This window comes from Amphiura filiformis, chromosome 16, assembly GCF_039555335.1.
Source record: "Amphiura filiformis chromosome 16, Afil_fr2py, whole genome shotgun sequence".
NCBI lineage: Eukaryota > Metazoa > Echinodermata > Ophiuroidea > Amphilepidida > Amphiuridae > Amphiura > Amphiura filiformis.
Window position 1 is genome coordinate 55,813,508 of NC_092643.1, and position 17,776 is coordinate 55,831,283.

At 35.6% G+C, this 17,776-nt stretch overlaps 1 protein-coding gene across 1 annotated transcript in view; it reads left to right on the forward strand.

Annotated features, from left to right (window-relative positions):
- LOC140136235 (neural-cadherin-like) overlaps positions 1-17,776 on the forward strand; it is a 48,843-nt gene that overhangs the window by 1,673 nt on the left and 29,394 nt on the right. The window contains 9 exon segments of the mRNA XM_072157958.1: positions 13-353; positions 2,656-2,676; positions 6,742-6,946; positions 7,266-7,440; positions 9,033-9,176; positions 10,494-10,642; positions 10,644-10,772; positions 11,317-11,626; positions 13,119-13,352. Of these exon segments, the coding sequence (XP_072014059.1) occupies positions 13-353; positions 2,656-2,676; positions 6,742-6,946; positions 7,266-7,440; positions 9,033-9,176; positions 10,494-10,642; positions 10,644-10,772; positions 11,317-11,626; positions 13,119-13,352 (1,708 nt within the window).

Consider the following 17,776-nt stretch of genomic DNA (forward strand, 5'->3'; position numbering starts at 1 on the left):
AATCATCTGCAGCTCCTGGGCCAAGTAGAAACATTTGAAGTAGAGGCTAGAGATGAAGGTGGCCGAAACCGCAGAGCCGAAGTACAGGTTACCGTCAGTAGCTCGTCAGATGACCCACCACAATGGACTGAGAACTGGGAGAACCCATTAATCATCCCGGAAGATACACCTGTTGGAGATGTGATACTCACCGTGGCAGCGACATCCCTTTACACACCATTGACCTACAGTATTGTGTTAGGACAAAAACCAGAGACTAATAATCCCAAGAAGTTTGATTTAGAGAGTTCGGTGACTCAACTGGAGGGCTTTATTAAAGTGTTTGATGATCTTGATTTTGAAACGACGAAAAGGTAAAGTTTCTACTAACCAGTTTTAATTTTAATTTTGATACTAATTTGTCAAATTTTGGTATGAATTCATATTTATAATGACAATTGTTTTCAGATCAGAAAGTTTTTTGTTTGTCTTTATGAGTAACTCGCATTACTTCTAGCTTGTCAAGACCAGGTATAGTATTGTCATGTGTTAGGCCCCATTAATTAAAGTTTGTCTCAAAGCGCACATGCACATTAGAAATTTGTGCACCTGAATTTTCAAAAAAATGTTATATTTCTTTTTTTTCCCATTTTTTTCTTTACTATTGAAACCATGAAAGAAGGCCATGATTTGCAGTTGACAGATAAAATTTCTGAAATTTCTACACTGTGTTTTTAGCAATGCTTGTCACCCGCACCAGTGGTCAACGTCTCCGATCTTCTTGAGTGTCTAAACATATACGACTCAAATCATACATTTTGTATCTGTGATAAAAAAATTATTTAAAAAAAATACATTCCACATTAGATTTTGAACTTCAGAGGAGCTTTGAGACAAACTTTCAAATGAATGGGGCCTTACATGTGTTGTATAGGTCGAAATGTGACGACATTTTTATGAAATAGGTTATTGATTTTTCAAGAATACAGCATGCTGGTGAAGGACTAATGTCTGTTTGTTTCTGCTCATTCCCAGTTTAATCACAAGTTCCATTTGTGTTTGATTTCATAACTTGTCATCGATCGATCAGATCAGATGATGTTATACAATTAATTTCTAAATTCAAGTTTTTGTTAAAAATACAGAATATTTTCATCGTTACTTTCTAAATGATATGATTTTTTTGTTGTCTATATTCTATAATTTTACAAGGCTCATTACTTTGTATCCACTGATTTCTATATTAACAAGCACAATACTTTATGGAATCTGCTGTTTATGTTTCAGAATTTGACCCTTATTTACCATTATCATTTTATATCATTGAGATGCACTGACCTAACTGTTAATATCTTCAAATCTAATTGTTAACATTTTACTTGAATTTTACTTGGATATAGTGAAAAATGAAAAAATAACTGTATGGTAACAGGCCTACTACTGGGCTATTCCAGTTGAAATCCATGCACCCTATGGAAGATCTGACCTTAAAGTCCCACACAGGAAGTGTGATTTTCAAATCGGGGTTACCTGAATGGACGGCTCCATTTTGAAATCTACACCACCTCTTTGTGAGATTTTGTGATGTCTTACATAGGGTGAATGGATTTCAACTTAAATAGCCTTACATTCTTTTCAGTTTAACACAGATTACAGTGTGATTTTAGCTGACACATACAAACACACAAAGACAAAATTTAGCATTTTATAAAAACCATTGTCAACAATAATCAAAGCTTTTTCATTTTGCTGACAAACTGGCAGACACTATCTATTTTTTTTCTTCAAAATTGCATATGAGCTTGTATTTGCGTTGCGTACTTCTACTTCTACGCTTGAATTTGAAGGGTTTTTTTTTTTTCAAAATTGCATATATGAGCTCATATTTGCATTTGGTACTTCTACTTCTACGCTTGAATTTGAAGTTTGTTGACTCAGATACCTAGTACATCTCTATTGACATTGTAGTTTACATGAAATCCACAATGCATTGCACATTATTTATTAGGTCTATTATCTAGCCATACCACCAGGCCTCGAAATAAGCCAGAATTTCTGAGGGCCATTGGGGCCCTTGCATTTAAAATTTTGTAGCCAAGGGAAATTTTTGAGGTCCATAGGGCCCACATTATTTCGAGCCCTGCATACCAAATTTATGGAATAATACACATTTGCCTGTTGTTGGTCAGGAAGAAACGAAAAATATTATATTTTTGTATTTTTGGGCTTCAATTCAATTACAGCAACACACTTAATTTCACCCCCTGGACACTACTGGTCATTTAACAGCATTTCTGATTGGTTGATAACTTGAAATGCTCATTTCAATTGCCAATTATGACTAGGCTTTAAACTATTTATGGTCAAATTTGCAGATGATTTTATTAATACCCTCCTTGATTGGTTCAAAATTGGACACAATATTAATTTTGGCCAATCGGCAGGTAGTTCTCATGGGGTTAATATCAACAACACGCAGGTCCATAGCACTTTTCATACAAGTTACCATATCAGTTTACAATGATGCGCTCATAAATTTTCAGAAAACAGCAAAAAGCTGTTTAAAAAAAACCGGTCGACTTGGTCAGTGTCATCTTAGTCACCCATTTCGCACATTAATTTCACTGTATATTTTTAAGTAAACATTTTCAAATGTCCTTTCTTCTTGTGCCGTAGTTCTGCATTTACAAACCAACGGTACGTATTTGTGTCCTAGCTCAGTTGTTTACTTTGCATTTTTTATTAAATATACTTTCTTTAATTCAATCTTTACCATTTTTTTGTTGAAATGTATATGCTTGTCTTTGCATCTTTTACGTATTTTTGTATCAGCGTGTTTGTGTACCATGTGCTGTTTTGATTTATATGTCTAGGAACAAAAAGTTTTCAAAAATCTCTTGTAATTTTTAATCAAATTCATGTAGTAGACTTGATAGAAATTTACATACAATACAAACTTGATTGGGTCTTTATGTGTTTTAGAAGGTGTGGTATTGCTGATGTTTTGATCATATCTAGCGGTTGACCTTTTTAAATATTCAGTTTGGTGGATATTTTCCGCTTACTTTGATGTAATGATGTTTTTTAATCAAATTTCATATTGTTGATGTTTTGATAGAGAATTTCAGCAGGTTTGACTGTATTATAGTACTTGTCAGGTGTTTTTTACAGATCTCTTGCAATTATATTTAATATATTGTATTGTTTACTTAAAAATGTCAGATGTGTATGCATTAGATCATCTGTTGGGCTATTCCAGTTGAAGATGCACCACCTATGGAAGACATGACCTTAATCTCCCACACAGGGAAAGTGAATTTCAAATGGGGTTACCTTAATGGGTGACCCCTGTATGGGAGATTAAGGTCATGTCGTTCATAGGGGGTGTATGGATTTCAACTGGAATAGCCCAGTCAAGAAATGCAGCTGGCTTACACATATTTGTAAATTTCACTGCTGCATGTTTTAATGCAAAAAAAAAATGATAGAAATTTGTTGCTGCTTACTTGTACTTGCATACAGCTTGTAAAAATTGGCAGAAGTCAATTTTGAGAAAAACATTAACCAAGAATAGTAATAATAATGCATAAATTGGCATACATTTTAAAGCTGGAATTGCAGAGAACAGTGATTTTGATATTAATTTAATTTAATTGTGTGCAAAAGTAAAGCTTTTCAAATAATAACTAGTTGAAGAAGATTTGCTACACAATATGGAAGTGGTATATTTGGTCCTATATTCAAATTAAAACTGATGTAGATTTTCGTCTTTAGTCAGGCACATCTATTTAATGGTTCATGTTCCACTCTACGAGGAATTATTTCAAATAGCAATGTGCTGTTGCAGTTGAAATTGTCCCCTAATTGTCCGATATTCTGTATTTCAAAATATGTGTGTCAATCAAAAGAGAATACATAACTTGTCAGCGGGAGCTTAAATTTGGCTTTTGTCCGGTCAAAGTTGAGATAACCCATTTACCCAATTCTCTTTTGGATTGCCAACACATAGTAGTGTCAAGTGTAGCTCACCAATCTGCATGATTGTGTAGTAGCCACAGCATGCATGAATTTTAATGTAAATTGTCCTTATGGTCCCACCAGCAACAAAATGTATATACTGCACTAGTTATTTTGTTTTTTAATTTTTATTATCATAAGTGTATTTATTGATGACTTTATACTGGGCAGAATCTATGTAACGTTTACCAACTGTGAACAAAGGATTTGAATATTCTTGCTGGGAAAGTTTGAGGAAAATAACAGTGGTTTATTTGTTCTTCTTTTAAGGTGGATAGGAATTGTGTATTAACTGCATCCCAAAATATGTTATAAAATCATGGGATATGTTGTAAAATTATGTGATAAGGGGCTCTTGGTACCGTGGTGGTATGCATGGTGATGCAGTGAGTTCAAATACGCACCAACTTCACTCACTTAGAATACTCTTCCACCCAGTTGTATCAATTGGAAAAGTATATAGTGAGGAAAGTAGTAGGAAGAGACTGAAGAATAGTGGTTGTCACCCCAACCATATTCCTAACCCTAATGTTAACCCTAAAACCTAGCCTGAATGCTAACCCTTAACCTGAAACTTAATCCTCACCCAACCCTCTCTTTAATATTAACCCTGATGCTAACCCTAAAACCTAATCCTTATTGTAACCCTAACCCTCTCTTAATCTTAACCCTAATGCTAACCCTAACTCTCTCTTAATCTTAATCCTGATGCTAACCCTAAAACCTAATCCTAATCCAATCCCTAAAACCTAGTCCTCACCCTAATCCTAATCTATGGGGTGGCAGCAGTTATTCCAATGTCTTCTGTGGCAGCACCAGACAAATGACACATTTCAGTGGGGCAAAAATCAACAAATTTTGTGTAAAAAGTGGAAATTTTGTGTTATGTTTGGTCTTTAATGGGGACAACTGCACTCTAAAAAATGGATTAACTAAAAGTGCTGTAACTTCTTAATTATTCAGGCAAGATATATAAAAGTTAACATTTTTGAAATGGAAATCTAAACATCAACACAGATTTTGTGTTCAAACACCAATTTTGGAGAAAATCACACACACACAAAAATCAAGATTTTTTTGCCTCAAATTTTTGTTAACACACTATAGAAAAAGAAAAATACAAAATTTGGCCTTTGTAATATTTGTGATTTCCTCCCAAATTGATGTTTTACATCAAATCTGTGTTTGTATAGATTTCTTGACCAATTTGTATTCTTTTATATATCTTGCCTGAATAATTATAGAAGTTACAGCACTTTTAGAGGGTGCACAGTCCCCTTAAGGTAGCCATACTCCAAGTGTCAGAAAAATGCAGTGCAAATTTTTGGAATTAAATTTTTACTGTTTGGCTAGATGAAATGTCTCAGTTTTAATCCTTAAATTTTTCGGAGGGAAAGGGCCAGAAACCTTTATTTTTTTTATGATGATGTTCTTTCACACACTATAAAAATTAAGCGGAAAGATTTGTACCAGGCTTATTTCAGTATAATTTGTTTTCTGATTTGGTAAAAATGATTAGTTTTGTCTTAAATAAATAATGAAAATTAAGACAAACAATTACAATTAAGAGTAATATTTTAGCTTATGCTCAAATTGTCTGCCTGAATATCATCACTATCTTTGAATTTGCAATAACAGTTTTGGCTTCTTTTGACCAAGTATTTGAATTAAACTTTCAATTTTTCATTTCCAAGCCCAAAGGATTACGATTGAACCATACTTCATCTGCCAACGCAGAATAACATTTGTTTAATTAAAAAACTTTAGTACCGTATTTTTCTGACATTTGGTATAGTGACTACATAAGTTAGCCCCGATGCACCTTCATCATTTCCAAGTAGTGACCTTTGGAATATGTTATGTACCAAATATATAACCTTGTGGCAGGTTTGTCCAACCTTCTAGCAGTATGGTCTGGTAAAAGGTAACTTGTTTTAAAGGGGAAGAGGAGAAATTAACAGATTTTTGACCTCTTCAATTAAAAAAAATCTACAACAGACCATGCTGCATTCCATTATGTAAATACCTATACCATTATACCTCATCGTGCATGAGGATGTCACCACAATTGATTCAAATTTCCATTATCACATTTTAACCCTCTCCACATTTTCCAAATTTTCTTTAAAAATTCCAAAATTTCACAAACTGTATAATTATTTTCATGACCATATTTGGAATTAGCATGAAAAATGCATTAAAATTGAGTATAAACAAGCCCAGTATTGGTTCAATAGTTCTTGAGATAGATCTTAAAAATTCTGAGAACATATCTTAAAATTTGGACTTTTTATGGTGAAGCCTATGGCCAGAACGCTAATCATTAAGAGATATGTACCACCTTTTGTCACCTGTCAATCAAAAAGTGGCTAAATTTTCATTTGGTCGTATCTCAATTATTAGCATTTCCATGGATTTATCAAAAGCCTTTGATTCTATTGATCATGGAATTTTACTGCATAAATTATATCCCTATGGTTTTGAAGTATCAAAATGTTTGTCATCTTATAAATTCAAGGACAGTATTTGATGTAAATTAAGGGCTTGTTTTGAAGCGGAACCTTTTTCTCTCCCTTTCTGGGTTCTGCCAATTTTAAATGTTTCTGTTTTTGTCAATGGTAGAGGTCAATCATAGTTACATTTGAACATTTTTAGGATAGATATTGATAATGTTTTAGTAGTATTTGATTATTTACCCCATTTAAACCAAAACTAAAGTCTAGCTTTCTGTATTTCTGATTTTAGCTTTGAGTTGAAGCTACAAGCAAGAGACACCAAGTCAATCTCAAGTTTTACCACCTTAGTGGTCCAACTCCAGGACGTCAATGACAACATTCCTCAGTTTACGCTCTCCGTATACGAGACAGCGGTACCAGAAGAACGAGAAATAGGAACATCTGTGGTACAGGTGGAAGCTATTGATAAAGATGTGACACCAGAATTCAGACAGGTAACATAATAATATCAGTGATTCAAATTTGACGAGAATCAAAAGAATTTTATTTGATTCTTTGTTTACAAGAAATTTCTTGTGATTCTGTCCAGATAAGTTGTGAGAATTAATTTTGATTCAAGGAATCTGATGAATTGAGCTCTAGTAAATTGTCAGATGAGGTCTATTTTTTACAACTTATTTCTGTGTTTAATAAAAGTCCAAGGCTTGTGACTTGATGGTGGTGAGGGAGGGTTAAGCTTGTTTGGGGTTCTGTGCATTAACGATGTTCAAATATGATGAATTTTGATGGGTTTTTTTCTTTCTATATTTCCAGGTCGAATACGAAATATTGCAGACTAACTTCAAGGACAGAGAAGATTGGAGTAAATTTTCCATCGACCATAATACTGGTCTGATTAGAACTGCTGATAAATTTGATCGGGAGGACATTGATTACTACCAAATCCTTGTAGCTGCTCGTGAGACTAATAGACCTTCCAATAACCCAGGTATGTGTTTGAATAAGTTTATTAGGACAGTTTAATTTGCTATTCCAGAAATTAATTGCACCCAAAAGAAGACATGTAATTTTTGTACTTTAAAAACTTTAAACAGGAATTCCCAGACCAAATTTTCATTGGGAAAAATGGGAATTCCCAGTTTGGGGAAAATTCCATTGAAAAATTGGGATTCCAGAAAACAGTATAATTTCACAAAGATTTTTGGAAAGTCCTATACACAATGATAATATCTTCTTTAGCCACTGCTAAATGATGATTTTTCTTTAAAACTCTCATGGAAAACACTAAGCTAAAATTGTTAGGAATCCTGTGTCTTCTATGGTGGCGGGGGGGGGGGGTCGCAATTAATTTCTGGAATAGCACATTTCAGTTGTGGATTTTGTTCCTCTTGAACAATTCCTAAGAAAAATAAATATGTTTTTTTTTAATGATGCTTCATCAGACTGGCACCTCATCACATCTGACTGTTTCCTTTTATTGGCAACAGGAAATGCCATGGAGGGTGTGATGAGTTGTTCTAAAATGTTGTGGAGTGTGTTGGGACAAATAGGTAGGACTCAACAGTCATTGATCGTGAAATTGACAAAACTGCCAGGTGGCTCTTAGAAGCCATTTAGATCCGCAGAAACGGATATGACTTTCTAAACAAGGAAGAGTGGTCCTATGCATCTTTGCCCAACTTATCACGTCCTATGCGGCGGTTTCTGTTACCTATAAAAGAAACAGTCAGATGTGATGAGTTGCCAGTCTGATGAAACCACTAGTGTATAATTTGGTTCATCTCAAGTTTGGTAGTGACGTAGGTGCATATTTCGTCACAGAATCAAATTGTGTACCATACGTAAAGTTAAACCCAATGAGTGTACGCGCATGCGTACAGGGCGGTTTGTTGGCAAGCCTGCGGTGCAATCGCAAAAGAGCATTGACTACCAAACTTGAGGTGAACCAAATTGTAGTGGTGAAACATCACTAAAATGTGAGTTGAGCACCTTCATTTTTTGTAGGAATTGTTCAAAATGAATAAACCTCACAGCCTAGGTATGTAGAACAATTTAAATAACTGAAAAACAAAATGTTGCAACTACAAAATTCTTTAATGAATTTGAAAATGGTATGGTACCAGTAATAAGCAGTAGCTCATTGAACTAAATTTTGAAGGTCAAGTGTGTTATACCCTACAAATTAGAATTATTTTGAAAAGCACTCCATTCGACATATGAATATAATGTATTTATATGTAGCTATATGAGGACACGGTGGCTCAGTGGTTACGGCCTTGGACTCATAAACTGAGAGCTTGCGCAACGTTCTTTGTTTCGAGACCCGGCCCCCCACCGTGTTGCACCCTTGGGCGAGGCGCTTTGCCTCGCTTGCCTCACCCCACCCAGGTGTAATGGGAAGCTGTTAGGGGTAGTCACAGTTGTTGTACTGATGAACCCTGCGCCAATTGTAGGCTGCAAACGTGGTTCCGACATATTCTAATAACGGCGGAATAAATGTAAAGCGCTTTGAGGCTGTTTACGGCATAAAGCGCTATATAAATATCTACATTTTTTAATTTTTTAATTTTATTATTCCAGATACGGCTGTGGTTCGAATCAACATTGTGGACGAGAATGACAATGAGCCAGAATTTAGCAAGAATCTGTTTACTGTCCAAGTGCCAGAAGATAGAGATGTGGGTTCCAGTATCATGATGGTCACTGCTACAGATGCTGACCAAGGTGAGTGAAGACAAGTAGATTGAATAGTGGGTGGAAGAGTTGTGTTGGGGGCAGAGATTGGTCTATTCCAGATGAAATCCATATACCACCCATTGGAAGACAATACCAGGGAGTGTATATTCCAAATAGAGTCACACATTCAGGTAACTGTCTTTTCCATTGCCACTTATGGATGTGATTCTTGGGCTATGACCAAGAATGATAGGAAAAGAGTAGATGCTTTTGAGATGTGGTGTTACAGGAGGCTTCTACAAGTGACATGGAAAGACAGGAGAACAAATTCCTGGATCCTCGACAAGATTGGTACAAGTCTAATCATCAGAAGTAGCATAATGGAGAGAAAGCTGAAGTACTTTGGCCATATTGTCAGGAAACATGGAGGTGTAGAAAAACAGATTTTGCAAGGGGCTATGGAAGGCAGACGAGGAAGAGAACGTCCACCAACATCTTGGACTAATGACGTGAAGCTGGTTTCTAACCAAGGAATGCAAGGTGCAAAGCACTTGGCATCAGATCGAGTGAGATGGCGTACTCTTGTGAAGACCACAGCAGCGCTACACAGCGCCACCTGACACAGAGAGAGAGAGATTCAGGTGACCCAATTTGAAATGCACTCTCCTGTGTGGAAGATTAAGGCCATGTCTTCCATAGGGGTGTATGGCTTTCAACTGGAATATCCCTATAGTGGGCTGAAGAGTAGTGTTGGGGGATAGAGATAAACATAGAGAGGATCCAATGTAGCCAGGACTGCAAAAATTCTGGGGGGAATTGGCTTAAAATAAAAGATGAACTTTATCCCCAAAAAAGTGGAAATAGAAATAATAAGAAGCTGACTTGCAAGGTTTGAATTGAACGAAATAAAAAATTTCATAAGTACTGTTGAAGTGACAACTTGGGAAATACAAGACAACAGTAGTATAATAAGTTAGACCAGGTCTTGAATCATGAGTAAGAAACTTGATTTGTAATTGCTATAGGAAATGCAACTTATTAGGCCAAAAAAAAAAAAGGTTTGTCTCAAAGCTTGCGCGCGCATTTGTAAATTTGTGAGATTTGGAAAAAAAGAAATGCAGAATTTTTTTTTATTTCAAATTTTTTTTTTTTTTTAGTTTTTCCGGAAAAATTCGGCAAAAAACAGATTTATTTCTCCAAATACCATGAAAAAAGTCGGGAATAAAAAAAAAATCGCATTTCGCATTTGTTTTCAAACCACTCGTGAGCTATGAGACAAACCATTATTTTTTTTTGTGCTTAAGTATAAAAGTGTAATTGATCTTATTACATAAGTTCATATCAAATCGTCTTCTTTGAACTTAGGTGGCACACTTCGCTATTTGATTACGGAGGGCAACACTGGCGGAACATTTGAGGTGCAACCAGAAACAGGCGAGATCCGTCTAGGTGCCCCGCTGGATTTTGAAAAGAAAACTTCCTACGTTCTAAAGTACAGCGCCAACGACGGTCTTTTTTGTCGCAGACACAGAGATCAGGGTGAACGTTGAAAATATTAACGACGAAAGACCCGAGTTTGAGGAGCTTGTTTACCAGATTACAGTCCTGGAAGAAGATGATACATTTCCAAGGAGTATTTTGACGGTAGGTTAAGTTGCTGTTGGTGGATCGTGGGTCATGTTTGCTTACTTAAAGCCATATTATAACATTTGCTGAGGTTTTGTCAAAATTCTGATTTTTACATGATTTTAATGCACTTTAATAAACGAACATACGCTGCAAAAATGAAGGCTTTAGATGTTGTATTTCTGACAGAATTCGATATTTCTAATAAAACAATGTGTACTGTTGTTTTATTCATACAATTGAAATATTAGTCGAATGCATACACAATGTTGATATCACTGTAGATCAAAGGTAGCATGAAAACCTTTTTTACTTGTCTCATGCTGTTATTTTTCTCCATGCATTTTTCTACAAGTAATCTAGATCCATATGTTATGCATCAGTCTTGCACTGTTAAGCTAAATTGCAAATATGCAAGGATTTCTTGCTTGATAACACTGAAGTTTAGAATTCAATGACATGTTGAAAGAAAAATAACGCCTAGGATAATGCTCATTATCTATTACCATTTTAATCCAGGTGAAAGCCAATGATGTCATTATCTATTACCATTTTAATCCAGGTGAAAGCAAATGATGGGGATATAGGTGCAGCACCAACCGCCATTGTGTACTCCCTCATCGGATCAGGAACCGATGACATCTTCTCCATCTCGGGAACCGACGACAATGCAGGAGAGATTTTCCTCAATGCTAAGCTTGACAGAGAAGAAAAATCAGAGTGGTCTTTCCTGGTGAAGGCTAAGGACGATAATGGTATAGGTCTTGAAGGATTTGCACAAGTCATTGTCACAGTTGGGGATGTTAACGATCACGATCCGGTCTTTGGAGAGTTGGAGTATGTTGGTTCAGTGGAAGAGAATTCGCCAGTTGGTAAGTGATTGGGCTATTCCATTTAAAATCCACACTGCCCCTGTAGAAGATTTAGCTAAAGTCTTCCACAGAGGGAGTATGAGTTTCAAATAGAATAGACAATTGGGTAACTTCCATTTGAAATACTCACTCCAGTTGTGGAAGATATAGGTATGAGTTTCAGAATGATTAGCAAAATATATTCTCCCCCTGTGGAAGTTATTTCCAAAATCTTCCACAGGGGTAGTGTAGATTTCAAATGGAATAGCCCATTTTGTAAATGTTACTTAAATGCTTTTCTGGTTCACCCTTTATGTAAGGATTGTCACAAATTGCAAGGTTTGTTTTTAGGGTTTAGGGTTAGAATTTAGGATTTGAATTAGGGTTAGGGTTAGGGATATAAAGTCAAGTTCGCTCAATCGATAAGGCGACTATGGTGTGAGGTTGCGGGTTTGATCCTTGGCTGTGCCGAGTACGCTCTCATGGAAAAAATTGAGTCAGCTTAATTTGTCTTGTTGTAACCTGTACGAAACTCAGGGAGATGATCCTGGTTGCAAAGGTTCTTTGTGGAATGTCTAGGGTGTGCGCTCTTGAAGCAGCAAAGCCCCTGATTTGTTGTTTAATGGTTTATGGAATGACATGGGGCCGTAGTAGTCAGCGACAACCTATAATGAAGCTTGTGGATCATCATCTAGGCATTGTGCCTGTGGGTTGTGCACTATAAATCACTACGCTTATTTTATATTAAAATTATGTGATGCTTACATGAAATTAATATCACTTTTCTTCTACTTTCACATTTGAGTGTACCTCTGATCCGATCATATTTATAATCCTCATGATATGAATAGTAATGTTTATCATAAAAGTTGATAAGTTTAAGCTGGTTTGGGTTTTACCTTCATGTAAGCATCACAAAAATTTATATGCCTAACCCTGAACCTAAACTCCAACTCCAACCCTAACCCTAAAACCATACCTTCAAATTTGTGATAATACTCACATTTGGGTAAATGCCTGATCTTTGCTTTGGTCTTGATTCTTGATTTTCCATCTTTCAATCATCTTTCCATCTTTTGCGTAATTTACTCACAGGGATATAATTTTTCCAGGTTTTTTTTATGGATATCCGTTTTTTTACGGATCCAGAATCCGGATTTTGACAGGGAAAATTTGTGTTAATTATTTTTACATTGTCCGGAATTGGATGATGATATTTCATCATAAAAGAGCAAAACAAACAAAAAAATAATGATACTCTCATAGCCTATTCCATGATCCCTAGCATTTGCTAAAAGATATCTATCAAGCGCTCGCCTGCGTGTTTCGCTCACACCGCTTCAGGTGTTTTTGCAATAGCTCCTAATATCCCTGTACTCGTATTCCGTAGCCAGATGATAATTCAATTTTACATTAGTCACTTTAGTCAATTGGTGAATAGTTTCATATTCCATCAGTCAATTGGTGCTATTTTAATGCCCTCCACACTTACAACTATTTTCTCACTCTTCAGGTACCAGTGTCATGACATTGACAGCTACCGATGCAGACGATCCCAATACACCCAACGGCGAACTGAGCTACTTTGTTATAGACGCATACGACCCAATCACAAACCCCAATGATGGTAGCGACTTTTTCAGCATTGACGCTAAAACTGGTGTAGTGAAAGTGAAAGGCGCCCTCGATAGAGAACAAAAGGATGAATATGATCTGACCGTGGCTGCCTCGGATGGACTCAATGAAGGTGAGTGTGTGGAATTCTTGGGTAACATAATTTTCTATCATCTTTTGATGCTCTCTAACACTGGGCTATTCAAGTTGAAATCCATAACCATAACATGGAAGACATGATCATAATCTCCTACAGGGTTTTCTTTAACGCACAAAACACGCGTATTTACGCATTCACGCACTTTGCAGACCCCTTCAAATCCAAAGTTCAAAGTCCAACGTGTACAAAAGCTTGAAAACGTACACGTTCAAATGTTACAAGATTTGATTATAGAAACACCCAATATTGTTAAAAACATTTTCCAAAATAAAAAAAAATACCCCTTGGGCAATGTTTTGGACCCCTTCAGCGGAAAAGTTCACAATCGAAAGGGTCCAAAAAATTTGAAACTACCCCTTCAGCAAAATGCTTAAAGAAAACCCTGATCTCCTACATAGGGGTGTACATTTCAAATGGAGTTGCCTATTTACGTAACACCATTTGAAATTCACACTCCCTGTGTGGAAGATTAAGGTCGGATCGTCGGCTATCGTGTCATGCACCGAATCCCCTCAAAATTTCCTTAATTGTACCCTATCCTGTAATAAATATCTTCCCCAAATTACAGATCGGGCATCATTTAAATCGCTCAGAATCCATAAAAAACGAAATGTCAATTTTCACTAACTTAGCCGCCTCATTGATATTGCACAAATCACAATAGTATCGTGCATGTATGAATAAAATAATAACATTGCATAGCATTGTTTCATTGAACATTTTTGTCTGATTTTTCTGGGAAATTTTTAGAATGCTATGAGTTGTACAGTAAGAATATATGAAATTCTCAGTGCTTTATAACATTTAGCGAGCGACAAAATTCAACACACTTGCGTACAGCGGCTCCCGGGCTCTTGAATTTGCAACCGGAATTCAGCTGCGAGCATTCGCTACACTCATACACACACGTACACCGCTTATACGGAGCTATTTTGGCTCCCAGGTTTTCACTAGTTTTCGTGCACAATTAACTTACCAGTCAATTTGGTAAATATCCAATACCTCAAAGTCATAAATAAAGTGTAGATATGCATGTTTCTGAAACTGAACCATTATTATTGGGTTTTACGTGTCGGGTAAATTTCATGATTTCGCCATGGACCTGTTCCATTAAACACTGTACAAACTACAACCAAAGGAGCCCATGCAGCGCCGGGCATCGCCTAAAATTTTTTTTCCAATTGCGATAACACTGTTAACACACCTCGCGAGCAAGCAAAAAAGACCACGGCAGCCAGCAAAATTACGACAACAAGACTCCCTGTTTAGTGGAAAAAAGTTTTGTTTACCTTTTGAAGGATTTATCTGAATAGTGTTTTCCCACCCAGTGAAAGTATTAGTGTTTGGTCAGAGACTTTTGAAGTAGCAAAGATTGATTGTTGTAAATAGATCTTTCTTTATGAATGAAATTTGCCATCTGCTACGTAATATTTGGACACTTACACACTCAAAAGTGTTTTCTGTAAAAAATGCCTAAAATAGGGGATTTTCAGAATTATTGTCACAAAAATTGACTTAATGTAGACATTTTTTTTAAATTGAAAGTTAAACACAACAAGATTACCTAAATTCTCTCGCCAGCTTTTGTTACTTTTCAGCTTCTTTAAGCAGAAATAAATTTTAACGACATCAATATTTTCACAGACTAGAAACACATGCTATTACGTAATTAATGGACTTAGGCGAAAAAAAGCTGGCGAGAGATTTTAGATAATATTTATTTACAATTTTTCCGATAGTAAAAGTTGGAATCAGAGTTCAAGTTTTTGCTAGCAATAATTATTAGTCGTAAAATTAAGGTTGAACTAATTAATTGATATTCATTAATTAATGCAAATTAGCAACTCAAATATTTTGTGGTTTCAAGCATTGGGGTGTGTAGTTTACTCATAAAAATCAAGAGGTGTACACAAGGAGGCGGAATATTTTTTATAATTTTTTCCTTGCCGACGTGTGGGAACCGAGTTTCCTACCTTAAGGTCATGGGGGTGTATGGATTTCAACTGGAATTGTCCATTGTTATCTATTGTTATCTATAATAAAGACACTTTCATTGTAACTCAAAAATCAATTTATTTACTAAGATGCCATAATAATGAAAAAATCATGTTTAGGCTGATAACACCAATTAATACCAAGATAACTATTCAGAACTTTCATCTTCAAAACTTCCATCTTCAAAACTTTGTAACATAGTTTCTACTAAAACACTGTTTGACTTTAAAATCAATCAAAAAGTTATTAAGAACATTGAAAACATTTATAAGTATCTAAAGAATCACGCTATTATCTATAATCTTTTCCACATATTACCAGGGCAAAATGGTATGTATCTATGTTTTGTTTTAAGTAGAGGAGCGTATTTTGCATTTTGTGATGCACTTGAGCAATCATGATTTTGTGTGTGTTAAGCGATCATCTGTGATCACTTCATAACAGCTATTTGAATTTGTACATCGGACTCTGATATCAGAATCAGTCTTGAAGTGCTAACTAACTTCTAACATTCTTTAACATTGGGCTATTCTTGTTGAAATCTATCACCACCTGTGGAAGACATGCCCTTAATTTTCTACTCAGGGAGTCTGAATTTCAAATGTGTTACCTGAATGGGTGACTCCATTTGAAATCTACACCCCCTGTGTGAGAGATTAAGGTCATGTTTTTCATAGGGGGTGTATGGATTTCAACTGGAATAGACCATTTTCACTTGCATTGTGTACATTTCATATTCATGTGGTGATCATAACGTTTGAAGTTACACATGAAAGCTATCATTATGGTTAACCCCATGGGCACTACCGACTTAATTACCAGTCTCTAACAACTATTTTGATTGGTTACAAAGAGGGCTATAACATGTGTTAAGCCAATCAGCGATCTGGAAAGAAGAGTTAGTAGGGATGAAGTGGATTAAGCTTAAAATTGCTAAGAGCTCTATAAGCTCTACTTCGATTGGTTACTCAAAAGATTGTATCATGTATATAACCAATCAGAGACAATGTAAGAAAGGCAGTAGTGACCATGAGGTTAATTTTCTATTCAACAAATCTTGTTGCAACAGAACTAACAAAGTTACATAATGTTATAAATGTAAGGACTAATAAATAAAGTTACATAATGTATAAATATAAGTATTTTTTACTCACATTTTTTACTGAAATTAGCTAATTGTCAAAGGGCATTTGTGGGATTGTAATAACATGAAGTATTTTAAGACTTTGCAGTTGTGAACAATTTTGACTTAACATTTTTTCTGTAAATCACATCAATGACTTCGTTAGGCTTGTTTATTGGTTTTGTTGATTTAAGTATTGTGCATACGTTTTTTATTTGTTTGTTTTTTCTCATTTGTGATTTTGACTCAATTTTGTTACTAACAATTATTGATGTGCGCATCCATGTCTTATGCGACAACACAATTTTAAAATGTGGCTTTAGTTGTACTTAATTTATGATTCAAATTTTGACTTGTACAATTTGAACTCAATTGTTGCGACTTGATTTATAACTCAAATATGACTTGATTTATTTAACGACTCAACAGCAACTTATTCAATTCAGACTCGGGGCACAAGTTAGACTGGTAACTTTATTTGTGGCTCAGTTTTACTCAGGAAAGTACTTTTGACTCAATTTTGAGTTTTGACTTTTAATCCTATTTGAGTTTTGCATTGAGAGATATGTGTGCTGTTAAGTTTCTTAAATTTTGAATGTTTTAAACTGACACAAGTGTGCACTATTAATAATGAATAAAGTTGCACATTGAATTTGAATGGGGCTGGGCAGTGGATTTGGAGGTCCTTAAAAACTGCCCTAAATAGTAGAATAATAGTATTATGCCTAGTTTGAGGTCATTTGTTGTTAAGTTTTGCCCCATATCACAAAATCTTTTCAGGACTACCATCCTTATTCTACAATAAGTTAAAGCTCATAAATATTTACAGTTAACGAAACAAGAATCAGCATTTGCTTAGCATGATTTAGAAGGGTATTCTTGTTCTCTACAGAGTATACATCATAGACATTTTCCCCTATATCCCATCTTGCCGTATTCCAGGGAATGCTGAACTCACATTCTAGCGTGGATGTAAGATTATTTCTGGCAGAAGTTGACCCTAGAATCATGGTGCATTGTGGGATATTTGGAGAAAAGGTCTATAGTGATTGCACTTGACTTTCTCCCATGCAATGATCTTAGTAATTAAGTACTCTCTTCAAAATTGGAATGATCCTTGCAAGAACTTTGAGGTGGCTCAAAACTTTCACTATCTCTCCGGGAAGCTTGCTGCTTGTGCTATCTATTCTTGACATTGTTATCAGCCTTGTCTGATTTACATGGCCATGCACTCTAATGGTTCTACCATGGGTATACACTCTAAAACCTTGATTTTGTC